Below are 14,187 nucleotides of genomic sequence, written 5' to 3' on the forward strand. Positions count from 1 at the left end.
TGTATACAAGGATAGCGATGAGGAGCTTTGCATACAAGGATAGGGATGAGGAGCCCGTGCATACCAGGATGGGGATGAGGAGTCATGCATAACAGGATGGAGATGAGGGGAAAATGCATACCAGGCTTACACTCGAGTCGATAAGGTTTCCCAGTTTTTTTAGGTAAAATTAGGTGCCTCGGCTTATACTCAGGTTTATACTCGAGTATATACGGTGTATTCTTGTACATAGAGGACAGTATTATAGTAGTTATAATAGTTATGTTCTTCAACATAGGAACAATGTTATAGTAGATAATCTCTTGTGCTGACATGTACATCTTTTCAGCATTTCAGCAGCTTATACAGTAAAGGACAGTTACGAGTACAGGAGATATTGGGCAAAAACAAAATGTAAATAATTGTGAATGATTGCACAATTAAACTTAATCTCACTTATGATTGGAACAATGTATGATCCAACCTTTGCAATTATATACATTTCTAGCAGAACGTGTTCTTAAATAACATTACTGGAATATCGGATTATCTTGGTCACCAGTACAATCATTGAAATAACTGAGACCTACTGTTAGGAGTTAACATACCTGTTGCATACAGTGGCCAACAAAGAGTCCTTTCTGTGTCTATAGTCCTCAGCACTGGAGCCCTGGGAGCCTCCTCCACTGTACCAACTAGATGTTTCACCTAATGGTGAGTTGAGGTAGCTGCCCCCCACAGACTGTGCCAAAGATGGGGGTCTAAGGAATGAAACACTCCCTCTGCCACTGCTCTGACTGGTGAGACTGCTCCGCATCACCTTCTCCGAGCCATGCAAAAAAAGGGATCTGTCTATTGGCGGCCTTTGCTTTTCCAAAGCATGGAAGTCTGTGAACACTGAGAGTGGATGGTCTTTTAAAGGAAATTCAAAATGAGAAGGATTATGATGGCCAAATCTACTATCCAGGTGGGTATTTCCATGGTCCCAATGTGCTCTTTGCCCTACCTTTAAACGTTCAGCATGTTCTGGTGGCTGAGTCCACATGAGACTACCAGGTAAGATTGCTTTTGCCGGTCCTAAATTAGGCTCTGGTGGTTTCAGAAAAGACTTAACAGGCACAGATTGCTCTTGTTTGCAGCTCAAGTAGTCAAGAGATAACAACTGGTGGGGGGCACACGGAGATTCTTCTTTCCGAACCCCGCTTGTGCCATCAACGTCCATTAATGTCCTATCATCCAAGTGTGCATTATTAGAAGAGTCTTTATTATCAGTCTCTGATGAGCTTTCCTCCGATGTCACGGTCTGAGCCACGTCTTCTACAGGCCAGTCTCCATCCACGCTCATCTCCTTGAAGAAAGGTAAACTCAAGTATTGCAGAATCCCACTTTGCGTGGACAAACTATGTGTCAGCTGATTCGTTTGGTCACTGAGTCCCAAGGGTTTCTGTAATAGTAAAGAAGGTGCCCTAATTACTGTGCTCAATGTCGAGAAACAGTCAGTCTCTGATTCTCTGAGGGTAGAAACAGTCCTTTCCATTTCACTTTCCATTTGAGTAGATTCCCCACATCGGGCCTCTTCGACTTGACTGTATGGAAGGGCAACTGAAGAAGTCACAGGACTGATGTCTGGAATTCGAAAGGGTTTTCCTTCATCCAAAGGGCTGCTGCTACAACCAAAGTATCTCCCTTGACGGTAGCCAGAATCTCTTGCTTCCTTACGAGCTTGACCTGTAGCTTTTGGTCTCAACTGCACTTCATCTCTCCAGCACTCTGGAGGTCGTTCAGGTAGTTGGCAAACCTGCAAATAAGTTTTGGCCTGTGAGCATTGGCTCAGGTCAGATGAGTCCCTGGCATTGAACTCTGGATACAGATCAGTCTCCGTCACATAAGGAAAGCCTCGGATGCTCCCTCTGTTTGGTTGAGTGTCAGTTTCCACCACAAAACGCCCATCAGGTCCTCTGCTTATCCTCTCCAAAGGAACACACTCTCCAACGTGACTCTCGTAAATGGTGCATTTGCCACTTGTGCTGCTCCCATAGCTTACGCCAACATTATTCACAGTCTTCTCGCCCAATTGGAGAGACTTCCGGAAGCTTTCGTACGGTGACACTTGAAACTTGAGCCTCACGAGACTGTCGGGGCTGTTAGAACCATTAGTATTTCTACGAAATAAAAGAACGAAAATGAAATTGAACAAAAATTGTAAAAAGCAAACAAAAAAAGAAAGAAGAGGGTGAAAATGTCACTAAAGGCACAATACAGCTAATGACTAATGGGTTCATAGTTAAACAAAATTAGGTATAAAACTGTCATAATGATGGTTTCAGAGTGGAATCTCTTAGATGAGGTTACCAGCGATTTTTGATAAATTTCATAACCAATTCAGGTAGAACAGAATTGGAAGTCTTTAACGTTAAAATGGATGACAAAAGCAGAGTTAACCTAGAGCAACCCTCAGAAAAAATAGTATACATAGTTGCTGCGGATTAACTCACCATACTGTAAGAAAAAGATGTCCGACCAATCACTTATGGGACAATTTTTTCTGCTGAAAATGTTCTTTCGGAAATTGAGATTTTTACAGGGGAGTTTTCAGGCTCGAGATAAATTTCTGCAGTCTATCTTTGTGGCTGCAGATTAGGGAATTACACACACTGTTAGGATTCCCCCTCAATTTCCTAAACGAGCATGCGTCACATTCCATCTAGATTTTCATCTGCTTCTTTCAATATTCTAAGAAGTGGATGGGAATCTAGTTGGCACATGACTGCCTTTTCGATCTGGTAGTTGAAGGAAATACTGTCAGTGGTCATAATATACACTGTCAGGATTCAACAATTTGCAGTCACATAGATTGACTGCAGAAATTTATCTCAAGTCCGGAACACCCCTTTAAGCCAGATAAACCTTTTTATCGAGGGCTTCAAAGTCACCTTGACCCTACTACAGGTCAACACTAAAGTCTGTGCGACTGTAAAGGAGATGCTTCATCAAGAGGACACAACACTGTTAAATTTAGACTTGCAACCACCATCGAGCAGGATCTACCAGTCGTTGATCGGTGATTGGAGCATAAAGACGTAAAGCAAAAAAGTAAACAAATACAGCAATGATCAAAGCAACAGACAGGCAGCATGAAATGAGTGAACGGGAAGTGACGTATGAGCATGAAGACACTTACTGTGAAGGAGAAGCTTTCTTGGGTTGGGAGAAGACCATTGGTGCATCTGGAAGGTTATGAGAACACAACAGGGATCAATGAGGAGTAGAACTCGAGCCAATGTGACCTGTACGTTTAGTGACCTACTTATCATCTTCATGCATCTAATGCTATCCAAAGAACTTAATCCCAAGAACACGTGGATCTAACCCAAGTGAAGGCGTCTAAAAACCTCAGAATTGAACTCTGTATTGCATATAAACCACTCAACTAGTTTAACAGCCATAAGGGACCATTCCTAATTGACATTTTACTTCATGCCTCAGTACCCCCAAAGAAACATTACAATTGAGCTTAGTGTTTGAAAAATTAGCTCAGACAAAAAGTAGACGTGTTGCCCATTATAACCACCAGATTTTAATTTTCTCCCCAGTGGCAGAAAACAGCACCGCCACTACTAGTCTGCGCTAGTTTTCATAAATCAGTGACTATATATGAATGTCTATTAATTTACACTTATCATCTATAGTCACCCTACCTCATGCCCTCCATTTATCTCCCGTCGCTGGGACCTTCCGGTCCCTCCTGCATCAAAGATGGCAGCCGTAGTGGCCTAGAGTTCAGTGGTAAGTTTGAAGTGTGCCTACACAGCACTAGGAAAACACATTTCAGACTTTCAGCTTTGCTCGCCATGTTGATGTAAGAGAACCAGAACGCCAACCTCAGGAGGCACAGAGTGCACCAGATATGGTGACTATAAATGACAAATGTGTAGTCACTCTTGAGTACCAGGACAGAAGGCCACTTTAAGTGCATGCCTAAGCTACATTGTAGAAGAATTGTGCTAACCATATTACACACATATGGTCAGCTGATTTGGACTTCTAAGACCATGACTTTGATTTCTAGCATACTGCTAATAGGAGATAGGGCCTATGGTAGAAATAATAGACATTTTAAAACCATAGAAGCAATCACAAAATTCTTTGATATAAAGGTTTTAGGTCACAGTCCAATATAATGATCTTAAAATCGGTCCCCTATGCTCCAGCTCTACTGATATGAATGTTCCAACATGTTTAGAAGTATGACAGGAGGGACATGCAGGGTAAACAGAAAGGTAAGGGCCACGTAATGTACACAATAAAGAAAAATGGATCCCAAACAGGCTGGGGGGCATATACTCCAATCCAAAAGAAAAACTGCACAATGTTTAGATGGAGCTGATGAATGATAGACAAATACATCACTGGAAGAACCGTACTCATGCAATGTCTGCGGTCATGGAGTAATGGAATGATTCGAGTGGAGCCTTTAGTCTGAAGAAAAGTGTTGTTTATTCATTATGAAAACAATAAGATACCTTACATATCTGAAAAAAACTAAATATTTGAAACTTAGTCCAAATAATGGCGTTGGGCTGTAATCAGCCTGAAATAGCAACACAGCCTTTAGAAAGTCATGAGAAAGAATTTAGCTACTTGTTTCCGTATTGTCAAACATAGTACAAGTAAACCTGACCAATGACTTAAAAAAAAAATAAGCAATTTTGCTCACTCATAACCCCACAAGGTGGTTTGCACGTTAATGACCGGGTCAATTTTTACAATTCTGACTACTGTCATTTTATGTGGTTAGAACTCTGGAACGCTTCAATTGATCCCATTGATTCTGAGAATGTTTTTTCGTGACATATTGTACTTGCATGCTAGTGGTAAAGTTTCTTCTATATGACTTGCGTTTACTTGTGAAAAAAATGGAAATTGGTGAAAATTAGGAAAATTTTGCAATTTTCAAACTTTGAATTCTTATGCCCTTAAATCAGAGAGTCATGTCACACAAAATAGTTAATAAATAACAATTCTCATGTCTACTTTACATCAGCACAATTTTTTAAACAAAATTTTTTTTGTTAGGAAGTTATAAGGGTTAAAAGTTGACCAGCGATTTCTCATTTTTCCAACAAAATTAACAAAACCATTTTTTTAGGGACCACCTCACAAGTGACTTTGAGGGATTTATATGAAGGAAAATCCAAAAGTGACACCATTCTAAACTGCTTCCATCAAGGTGCTCAAAACCACATTCAAGAAGTTAATTAACTCTTCAGGTGCTTCACAGGATTTTTTAGAATGTTGAAAAAAATGAACATTTAACTTTTTTTCACAAAAATGTTACTTTAGACCTCAATTTTTTTTTTCGCAAGGGTAACAGTAAAAAATGTACCCCCATTTTTTTTTTTTTTACAATTTCTCCTGAACATGCTGATACCCAGGGGTGGACACACCACATGTGCAGCCGGTGTGGCTACATCAGGGCCCAGAGGCTCTGGGGCCACTGCAGGGCGGCTAATAATGAGGGTAATCTGGCCTGTTTATCCGGGGGGGCCCCTGGCCAGATTGCCCTCATGTGCGGTAGGTAGGGAGAGATCCTACCTACAAGACAAAATGGCAGCAAAGCTGGAGCGATCTGTCCTGCTCGCGCTGTCTCGCACAGTAGTCAGCAGCACGGCTGGATGACATCATTCAGCCCGCAGCTGTACCAGAGAGAGGAAGCTGCCGTCGAAGGTGATGCTGGGGCTGCGGGAGAGCGTGCAGAGAGGTGGAAAGTGCGGTGTGTGTGTGTGTGTGTGTGTGTGTGTGTGTGTGTGTATGTGTACGTACATGTGTGTGTAGCGATGAGTGATGGTGTGTGTGTGTGCATTCGTATAGCTGCCTGAGAACATTCAGAGAGGTGAATGATGCTGTGTGTGTCTGTGTGTGTAGGTGGAGGAGAGGGGAATGATGGGGGTGATTGCGGAGAAGGCAATGATGGAAGTGGTGGAAAGGACAATGATGTTGGTGGTCGAAAGGGCAATAATGGGGTGGTGGGGAGGAGGAAATGATGGAGGTGGTGGAATAGGCAATGATGGGTATGGTGGGGAAAAAGGCAATGATGGTGGTAGTGGAAAGGACAATGATGTTGGAAAGGGAAATGATGGGGGTGATAAGGGAGGAGGAAATGATGGAGGTGGTGGAATGGGCAATGATAGGGTTGGTGGGGGGAGAAGGCAATGATGGAAGTGGTGGAATGGGAAATGATGGGGTGGTGGGGGAGAAAGCAATGATAGAGTGGTGGAAAGAGCAATGATGGGGGTGCTGGGGAGAAGGCAATAATGAGATGATGGGGGAGGAGGACAATGAGAGGTGTGGGGATTGAGAAGGGATGAAGGGGGATTTAGAATGGATTTAGGAACAGGGGAAGGTGGAGGAAGACGTTATTATCGCTTATTATGTTTAACACCGTCCCTTAGTGTATAGTGTACTCACTCATTATACATAGCACAGTCCCTTAGTATATAGTGTACTCGATTATTATGTTCAGCGCCATCCCTCAGTATAATAGTGTAGTCACTTTTTATGTATAGCACAGTCCCTTAGTATATAGTGTACTCACTTATTATGTATAACACCATCCTTAGTTATATAGTTTCCTCTTTTATCATCACCGTCCCTTATTACATAACATCCTCTCTAGTTACCGTATATATGGTGCTGTCTCTTATTATATAGCTTCCTCTGCTGTTATGTACAGTGCTGTCTCTTACATAGTCTTGTTGCTGTTGTTATTCACAGCGCCCTCTTTTATTACATAGTCTGCACTCTTGTTAGATATAAAATGACTGCTGATGGAGGAGCCGGTGACCACACTACCAGTACATTATCTCCTCCATTAGAAAAGAAGCATTCCCATGCTCCATCAGCCATCACTGCATTATATATCTAACAAGAGAGGACGGTATGTAATAAAAAACAGGGCTCTATATAATTCAGTATGTAAGGGATGGTGATGTACATAGCAAGAGAGGGCACTGTATAAGGGACGGCAATATACATATTAAAGAGGACTATGTTATATATACATATCTGTGTGCATGGCTATATATATATACATATATATATAGCTTTGTCACCATAAAAGGAGGGGGGTCCAGACACATTTCTTGCACAGGGGCCCCAAGCTGTCAGTGTCCACCCCTGCTGATACCCCATATGTGGGGTTTGGAAGCACGGCAGAGCTTGAAAGGGGAGGAGCACTACTTGACTTTTTGAATGAAAAATTTTCTGGAACAATAAGTGAACACCATGTCGTGTTTAGAGAGCCACTGATGTGCCTAAACAGTGAAGAAAAACCCACAAGTGACACCATTTTGGAAACTAGACTCCTCAGGGAACTTGTTTAGATGTGTGGTGAGCACCTGGAACCCCCAGGTGCTTCACAGAAATATATAAAGTTGGGCCTTGAAAATAAAAAAAAAATCACATTTCCCCACAAAAATGTTATTTTAGCCCCATTTTTTTATTTTCACAAGGGTAACCGGATAAATTGCACCATATAATTTGTTGTGTAATTTCTCCTGAGTACGCCGAAACCCCATATGTAGGGGAAAACTACTTTTGAGGCACAGTGCAAAGCTCAGAAGGAAAGAAATGCCATATTGGAGTTCAGATTTTGCTGGAATGGTTTGAGGGTGCCATGTCACATTGGCAGAGCCCCTGAGGTGCCAGAACAACAGAAACCCCCCATATGTTAACTCGTTTTACAGACTACACCAACCAATTAATTCATCTAGGGGTTCAGAGATCATATTAACACTACATGTGCCTCAAAGAATTGTATACTATTGAGCAGTGAAGAAAGACTAAATTACATTTTTACCATTAAAATGTTGTTTTAGCCCCAATTTATAAATTTTTCTAAGGGAGGGCTAATAGGAGAACTTTTTACAACAAACTACGGTCCATTTTTTCCTGAGTGTGCCAATATCCTACATGTAATCGGGAACTACTTTTCAGGCACAGTGCAAAGCTCAGAAGGGAAGGAGCTACATATTATAGTGCAGATTTTACTGTTATATTTGCAGGTGCCATTACCCACTGGGAGAGCCCCTGAGGTGCCAGCACAGCAAAAAAAAACCATAAGTGACCCCATTTTACGAACTACACCACTCAACGAATTCATCTGGGGTGCAGTGATCAAATTGACATCACGGGTGTGTCACAGAATTTTATACCATTGTGCAGTGAAGAAAAAATAATGATACCACCAAAATTTAGTTTTAGTCCCAGATTTTACATTTTCACACAAGAAGTGGGTAAAATTGGCACCATAATTTGTCCAACACTTTCTACTGACTATGGCAATACCCCATATGTGACTGTACAGTACTGCTTAGCCACACGGCGAGACTCGGGAGGGACGGAGCGCTATTTGCGTCGTGTAGCGCAGATTTTCCTAAAATAGTTTGCGGACTCATGTACATATACAGAGCACAAATAGAAAAAAATGGGCTAAAAGAAGCCCTAGCCAGCTCACCAACCACAGCCACAGCACGGAACCTCGTCTGGACCAAACGATAGTTGATAGTAGACAAGAAAAAAAAGAGGGGCGTTCCAGCTGATAAAATTTCTTGCTTTATTGAAAAAATTAAAATAGTACAGCGGCTTACTCCTCAAGAATGGATGGATGTGCTGTAAGGCACTGGAATAACAGCTACGCGTTTCGACCCTACATGGGTCTTTATCACAGCAGCACATCCATCCATTCTTGAGGAGTAAGCCGCTGTACTATTTTAATTTTTTCAATAAAGCAAGAAATGTTATCAGCTGGAACGCCCCTCATGTTTTTTTGTCTACATATACAGAGCCCCTAAGTGGTAGAAGAGCAGAATCCCTCCCTCAAATGACCCCATTTTGGAAATTATACCCCTTTGTGAATATATCTACATGTGTAGTGACGATTTTTACTCCATGGGTGTTTTCCAGAAAGCAGTGGATGTGAAAATTGCAAACTGCCTTTGTAGTGATCACTACATTATACCCAGCTCATGCTTCTTTCCAGAACACACACCTGTAAATTAGGCGGGCTGTCATCACTACTGTACAGAAATGCCAAGCAGGTGGACGCTATATTTGGGACACTGGGGCTCAGAATGGAGGAGGTCTTTTGGATTTGGGAGTGCAGAATTCACTGGTTTTCTTGGGAGGGGCGAGGGCCATTTCGCTTTTACAGAGTCTTTGTATTACCAGTTACATGGACCTCCCATATATTTCTGTTAACAGATGACGGGCCTGAGTGGGGACTTGCTTTTTTTTGTGGACTGAGTTGAAGCTTTTATTGGGAACATTTTACATAACGTTTGGGATCACACTTATCCTGCTCTCTACCCTGAGCACTTACATTAAGGTTTCCATCTAAATTTTCTAGTGACGTGATTCAGATGAAACCCCCTAGGGATCCATTCACAGTAGTGAGGCCTCTGTTCAGTTATGTCCTTTTCAGAACTGCACAAAACTGTGGCCAACTACGCTTTTATGCACGCCTAAAAAGATGGACACTGAAGGATCATAGGCAGCCAGATAGAATCCACAGTGCCTCTATCTGCCTCATTATAGGGAATCTTCCAGAGAATTACACAGAAACCCTGGTGTAAGCACTCAGCGTAGATCTCAGGGTAAATGTGCACCAAGCCTTACTGCGATCTTTGGGAGGCAGAATGAACAAATCAACAGCAGGAGAAATGGTATTTATTTTTTACGCTGTTCCTCGTGCAGTATAAGTGATTAGACGTCTTTATTCTTCGGGGCGGTGAAATTACAGCAATACCAGATATATATCGGGTTTTCATGCTTGGCTGCTGTCACACACTAAAAGACGCTTTTTATTGCAAAAACTACGGTATTTGCATCACCATATTTTGAAGCTATATTTTTTTCACATTTCAGCTAACAGAGGTATGTGATAGCTTGTTTTTTTGCGGGACGAGTTTACATTTTTATTGGTACCATTTTCGGACGCATGACATTTTTTTTTATCGCTTTCAATTCAGATTTTTGGGATGCAGAATAAACAAGAACCAACAATTCAGGAATTGTTTTTTTCATGTCGTTCTACATGTGGTAAAATTGATAAGGTAACCTTATTCTTTGGGTCAGCAGAATTATAGCAATACCCCATTTATATCTTTTTTATGTTTTGGCACTTTTACACAATAAAAACTCCCGTATTTTTTGGACTATAAGAAGCACCGGACCATAAGACGCACCTAGGTTTTAGAGGAGGATAGAAAAAAAATGAAGCAAAAAATGTGGCCAATTCTGTACAAATATCCCTTATCCTGGTATATATATGGTCCCCTCATCCCCATCCTGGAATGCATGGCCCTCTCATCCCTATCCTAGTATACATGGCCCCCTCATACCTATCCTGGAATGCATGGCCCCCTCATCCCTACCCTGGTATACATGGCCTCCTCATTCTCATCCTGGTATATATGGTCCCCTCATCCACATCCTGGTATGCATGGCCCCCTCATCTCTATCCTGGTATGCATGACCCTTCATCCCTAACCTGGTAAGCATGGTCTCCTCATCCCTATCCTGGTATTTATAGCCTCCTCATCCCTATCCTAGTATGCATGGACCCCTCATTCCCATCCTGATATGTAAGGCCCCCGTCTCCATCCTGGTATGATTGGCCGCCATATCCCCATTCTGGTATGTACGGCCCCCTCATCCCTATCCTAATATGCATGGAATCCTCATTCCTATCTTGGTATGCATGGCCCCCTCATTCCCATCCTGGTATGCAAAGGTGGTAAAGGGGTTAATCACATCCGCAGAATAATAACAACATTGTAATGTTCTCATTTTTGTACTGCTTGTAGAAAACTTGGGGGCTTGTCATGGATGTAAGGCACAGAATGGATCACTCGGAAATAATCATCAGAGCAGATGCAGCTATTGACCTAGTTTTTTTGGTATATTTTTGGCCAGGAATATATCCGTTTTAACTTTTTCCCATCAACATACATAACATTTTGAGCTACCTAGGCATGTCCAAGCCTGCATTTATATAAGTAGGACTCTCCCAAAAATGGCTTATTTTACACCAAGTCACTAGACTTATTTAGCCATCTATGGAAATAACATCTTGGCTATTCCATAACCAACTTCACTAAATTCACTAAAGGTAGTCTGCCAGCTGTTTTAAGGAATCGACACTAAACACACACTGCAAGTTTTAATCTGCCTAAAATGATGCAACATGTGGGCTCTCTGCCATGGATTCTCCCTAATGCCTCACTCCGCTCGTGTGTTGACTGTGAGGTTTTCTGGACATCCTTGTTGCTTTGTTCTCTACCACCCTCTTCCTGGCACTTGGCTGTACATGGGCATGTAATGCAATGCACTTCCATTGTTGAGGATGTCTTACTTCTAAGCTAGTTATATGTCTCTTTCCCTGTCTTACCTTGTTGCCTCCGTTTGCGCCGTCGCCTGGCTCGTCGCTGGTTCATCCAACAGGCCACAATGGTGCTAAGGATAATTGCCAGGGTAAGGAAACAGACACCCCCAACTACGCCGGCCATCAAGGACTTCTGCTGGACTTCGGGATTTTCTGTCTGCGAGGGGTATACTTTCATCCCTGTGTAATAGTGTGGCACAAGTCATTAGTGGCCAAGTCCAGCCCCGAACAGGAAGAACGATACGTACCGCGGGCCAAAATAGGAGGTACACTCATGGCCGAAAGTGTTGGCACCCTTGAAATTGTTCCAGAAAATAAAGTTTTTATCTCAGAAAATTATTGCAATTACACATGTTTTGTTATACACATATTTGTTTCCTTTGTGTGTATTGGAACAACACAAAAAAACACAGAAGGAAAAAAAAGGAAATTGGACATAATTTCACAAAAAACCCTAAAAATGGGCAGTACAAAATTGTTAGCACTTTTCAACATTGTGGGTAAACAACTTTGTTTCAAGCATGTGATGCTCATTCAAACTCATTTATGGCAAGTAACAGGTGTGGGAAATATGAAAGTCAGATAAAAGGGGAGAAGTTGACTCAATCTTTGCATTATGTGTATGTGTGTGCACACTTAGCATGGAGAACAGAAAGAGGAGAAGAGAACTGTCTGAGGGCTTGAAGGATATCAACAATCTCAAGGTTACACGTCCATCTCGAGAGAGATTTCTTTGTCCACATTGCGCAACATAATCAAGAAGTTTACAACCCATGGCACTGTAGCTAATTTTCCTGGATATAATGGCTGACAAAAATTGATGAACGGTTGCAACGCAGGATAGTCCAGATGGTGAATAAGCAGTCCAAATCAAGTTCTAAAGAAATCTGATCTGCCCTGCAGGTTCAGGGTGCATCATGGTCAGAGCGAACTATCCGTCGACATTTGAATGAAATAAAACACTAGGACGGAAGACCCAGGAGGACCCCAATAGTGACAGAGAGCCATAAAAAAGCTAGACTGCAGTTTGCCAAAATGGACGTGAGTAAGACAAACTCCTTCTGGGACACCATGTTGTGGACAGATGAGACCAAGATGGAGCTTATTGGTAAACCACAACATTCTACTGTTTAACAAAAATGGAATGAAGCCTACAAAGAAAAGAACATAGTACCTACAGTTAAATATGGTGGAGATTCAAAAGATGTTTTGGGGTTGTTTTGCTGTCTCTGGCACTATGTGCCTTGACTGTGTGCAAGGCATCATGAAATCTGAAGATTACCAAAGGATTTTGGATCACAATGTAGTGCCCAGTGTCAGAAAGTTAGGTGTGCGTCCTAGGTCATGGGTCTTCCAGCAGGACAATGACACTAAACATACTTCAAGAAGCAATAAGAAATGGATGGAAAGAAAGGGTTGGAGAGTTCTGAAAAGACCAGTAATGAGTACGGATCTAAATCCCATTAAACAACTGTGGAGAGATCTTAACATTGCTGCTGAGAGAAGGAGCCTTCAAATATGAAAGACCTGGAGCAGTTTGCAACAGAAGAGTGATCCAAAATTCTAGCTGACAGATGTAAGAAACTTGTTGATGGTTATAGGAAGCGATTGTATGCAGTTATTTATTAAAACGGGTGTGCAGCCAATTGTTAAGTTGAGAGTGATAATAATTTAGTCTGGCCCATTTTTGGGGGTCTTGTGTAAAATTTTGTCCAATTAGCTTTTTTCTGTTTTTTTTATTGTTCCAATACACAGAAAGGAAATAAACATGTGTATAACAAAACATGTCATTGCAATAATTTTCTGGAAAAAATACTGTATTTTGTGGAACACGTTCAAGGGTGTCGACACTTTTGGCCATGACTAAGTCTATGGGTTGGGGCCATATTGAGCTATTTATACAGTATATCATGCATATAAAGAAAAGACCTGAAGTATAAAGTAAAAAATAAAATAAAAGTTCACAAAAAAAGAAAAAAAAAATTAACAAGTCAAAAAAAAACAAACCCAGAACAAAACCCACTTTCCTTAAAGGATTAAAGTATAACTCCTGATCCTAAACTGTAATGCCATGTTCTTTATAGGATCACCTGTAGATCAATGGATCTGGCTTCATCGTGTTTGATCATAGTGCCATCTCGTGGCAAATTCTATTAGCATAGTGTAAAGATTTGGAAGTATCAGCAAGGTAAAAACGACTAATTTTATGAAAAATTACACAAGATTTGGTCTGGCATTTATGCCAGATGAAAGGTCTACAATTTATTTTTTTATTTTTAATTTTTTTTTAATGTAGCCACTTTCTGACCAGACATAATAACTGACTCATCTGTTTCCTCCACTCACCTGCTGTAGAGATATTCACAGAATTACTGGGGTCGCTGATATAATCTCCAGCAAACGCCACCAGACGGAATTCGTACATGGCGTCCTGGAAAACAAGGAAAGCTGTATTTTACTTTGGGATCAAATTTTTCAGTCACATGAGTAATTGAAGGGAACCACATGTCATTCCGACACCAGGGACCAAGAGGCTTGGCGTGAGCTCGGTGTAGAAAAAATTGAAGACGTATGGACACCTGGACCTCTAGAATAAAAGGCCTCATGGACAGGGCCGTAGTATGGATTCTATGATGCACGGTCACATCAATCCAACAGAAAAAATGGCATTCTCAATCAAAAGCCATACTAAGGAGCGACTCCCTTCTTCTAGCGCTATAGCGCTCTATTTGCAGACCATGCTTCCGAACCCAAACCGTGGGCAC

General features: G+C 41.6%; 1 protein-coding gene across 2 annotated transcripts in view; it reads right to left on the minus strand.

The window, feature by feature from the left end:
- IGSF9 (immunoglobulin superfamily member 9) overlaps positions 1-14,187 on the minus strand; it is a 113,499-nt gene that overhangs the window by 17,801 nt on the left and 81,511 nt on the right. For both annotated transcript variants that reach the window (XM_073566975.1, XM_073566976.1), the window contains exons 16-19: positions 13,769-13,853; positions 11,429-11,602; positions 3,161-3,206; positions 588-2,141 (exon numbers count right to left, since the gene is read on the minus strand). In XM_073566975.1, coding sequence (XP_073423076.1) covers positions 588-2,141; positions 3,161-3,206; positions 11,429-11,602; positions 13,769-13,853 — 1,859 coding nt within the window. The remainder of the gene's footprint in view (positions 1-587; positions 2,142-3,160; positions 3,207-11,428; positions 11,603-13,768; positions 13,854-14,187) is intronic.

Source organism: Dendrobates tinctorius, unplaced genomic scaffold, assembly GCF_039654945.1.
Source record: "Dendrobates tinctorius isolate UK_male_01 unplaced genomic scaffold, ASM3965494v1 ptg000019l, whole genome shotgun sequence".
NCBI classification, from domain to species: domain Eukaryota; kingdom Metazoa; phylum Chordata; class Amphibia; order Anura; family Dendrobatidae; genus Dendrobates; species Dendrobates tinctorius.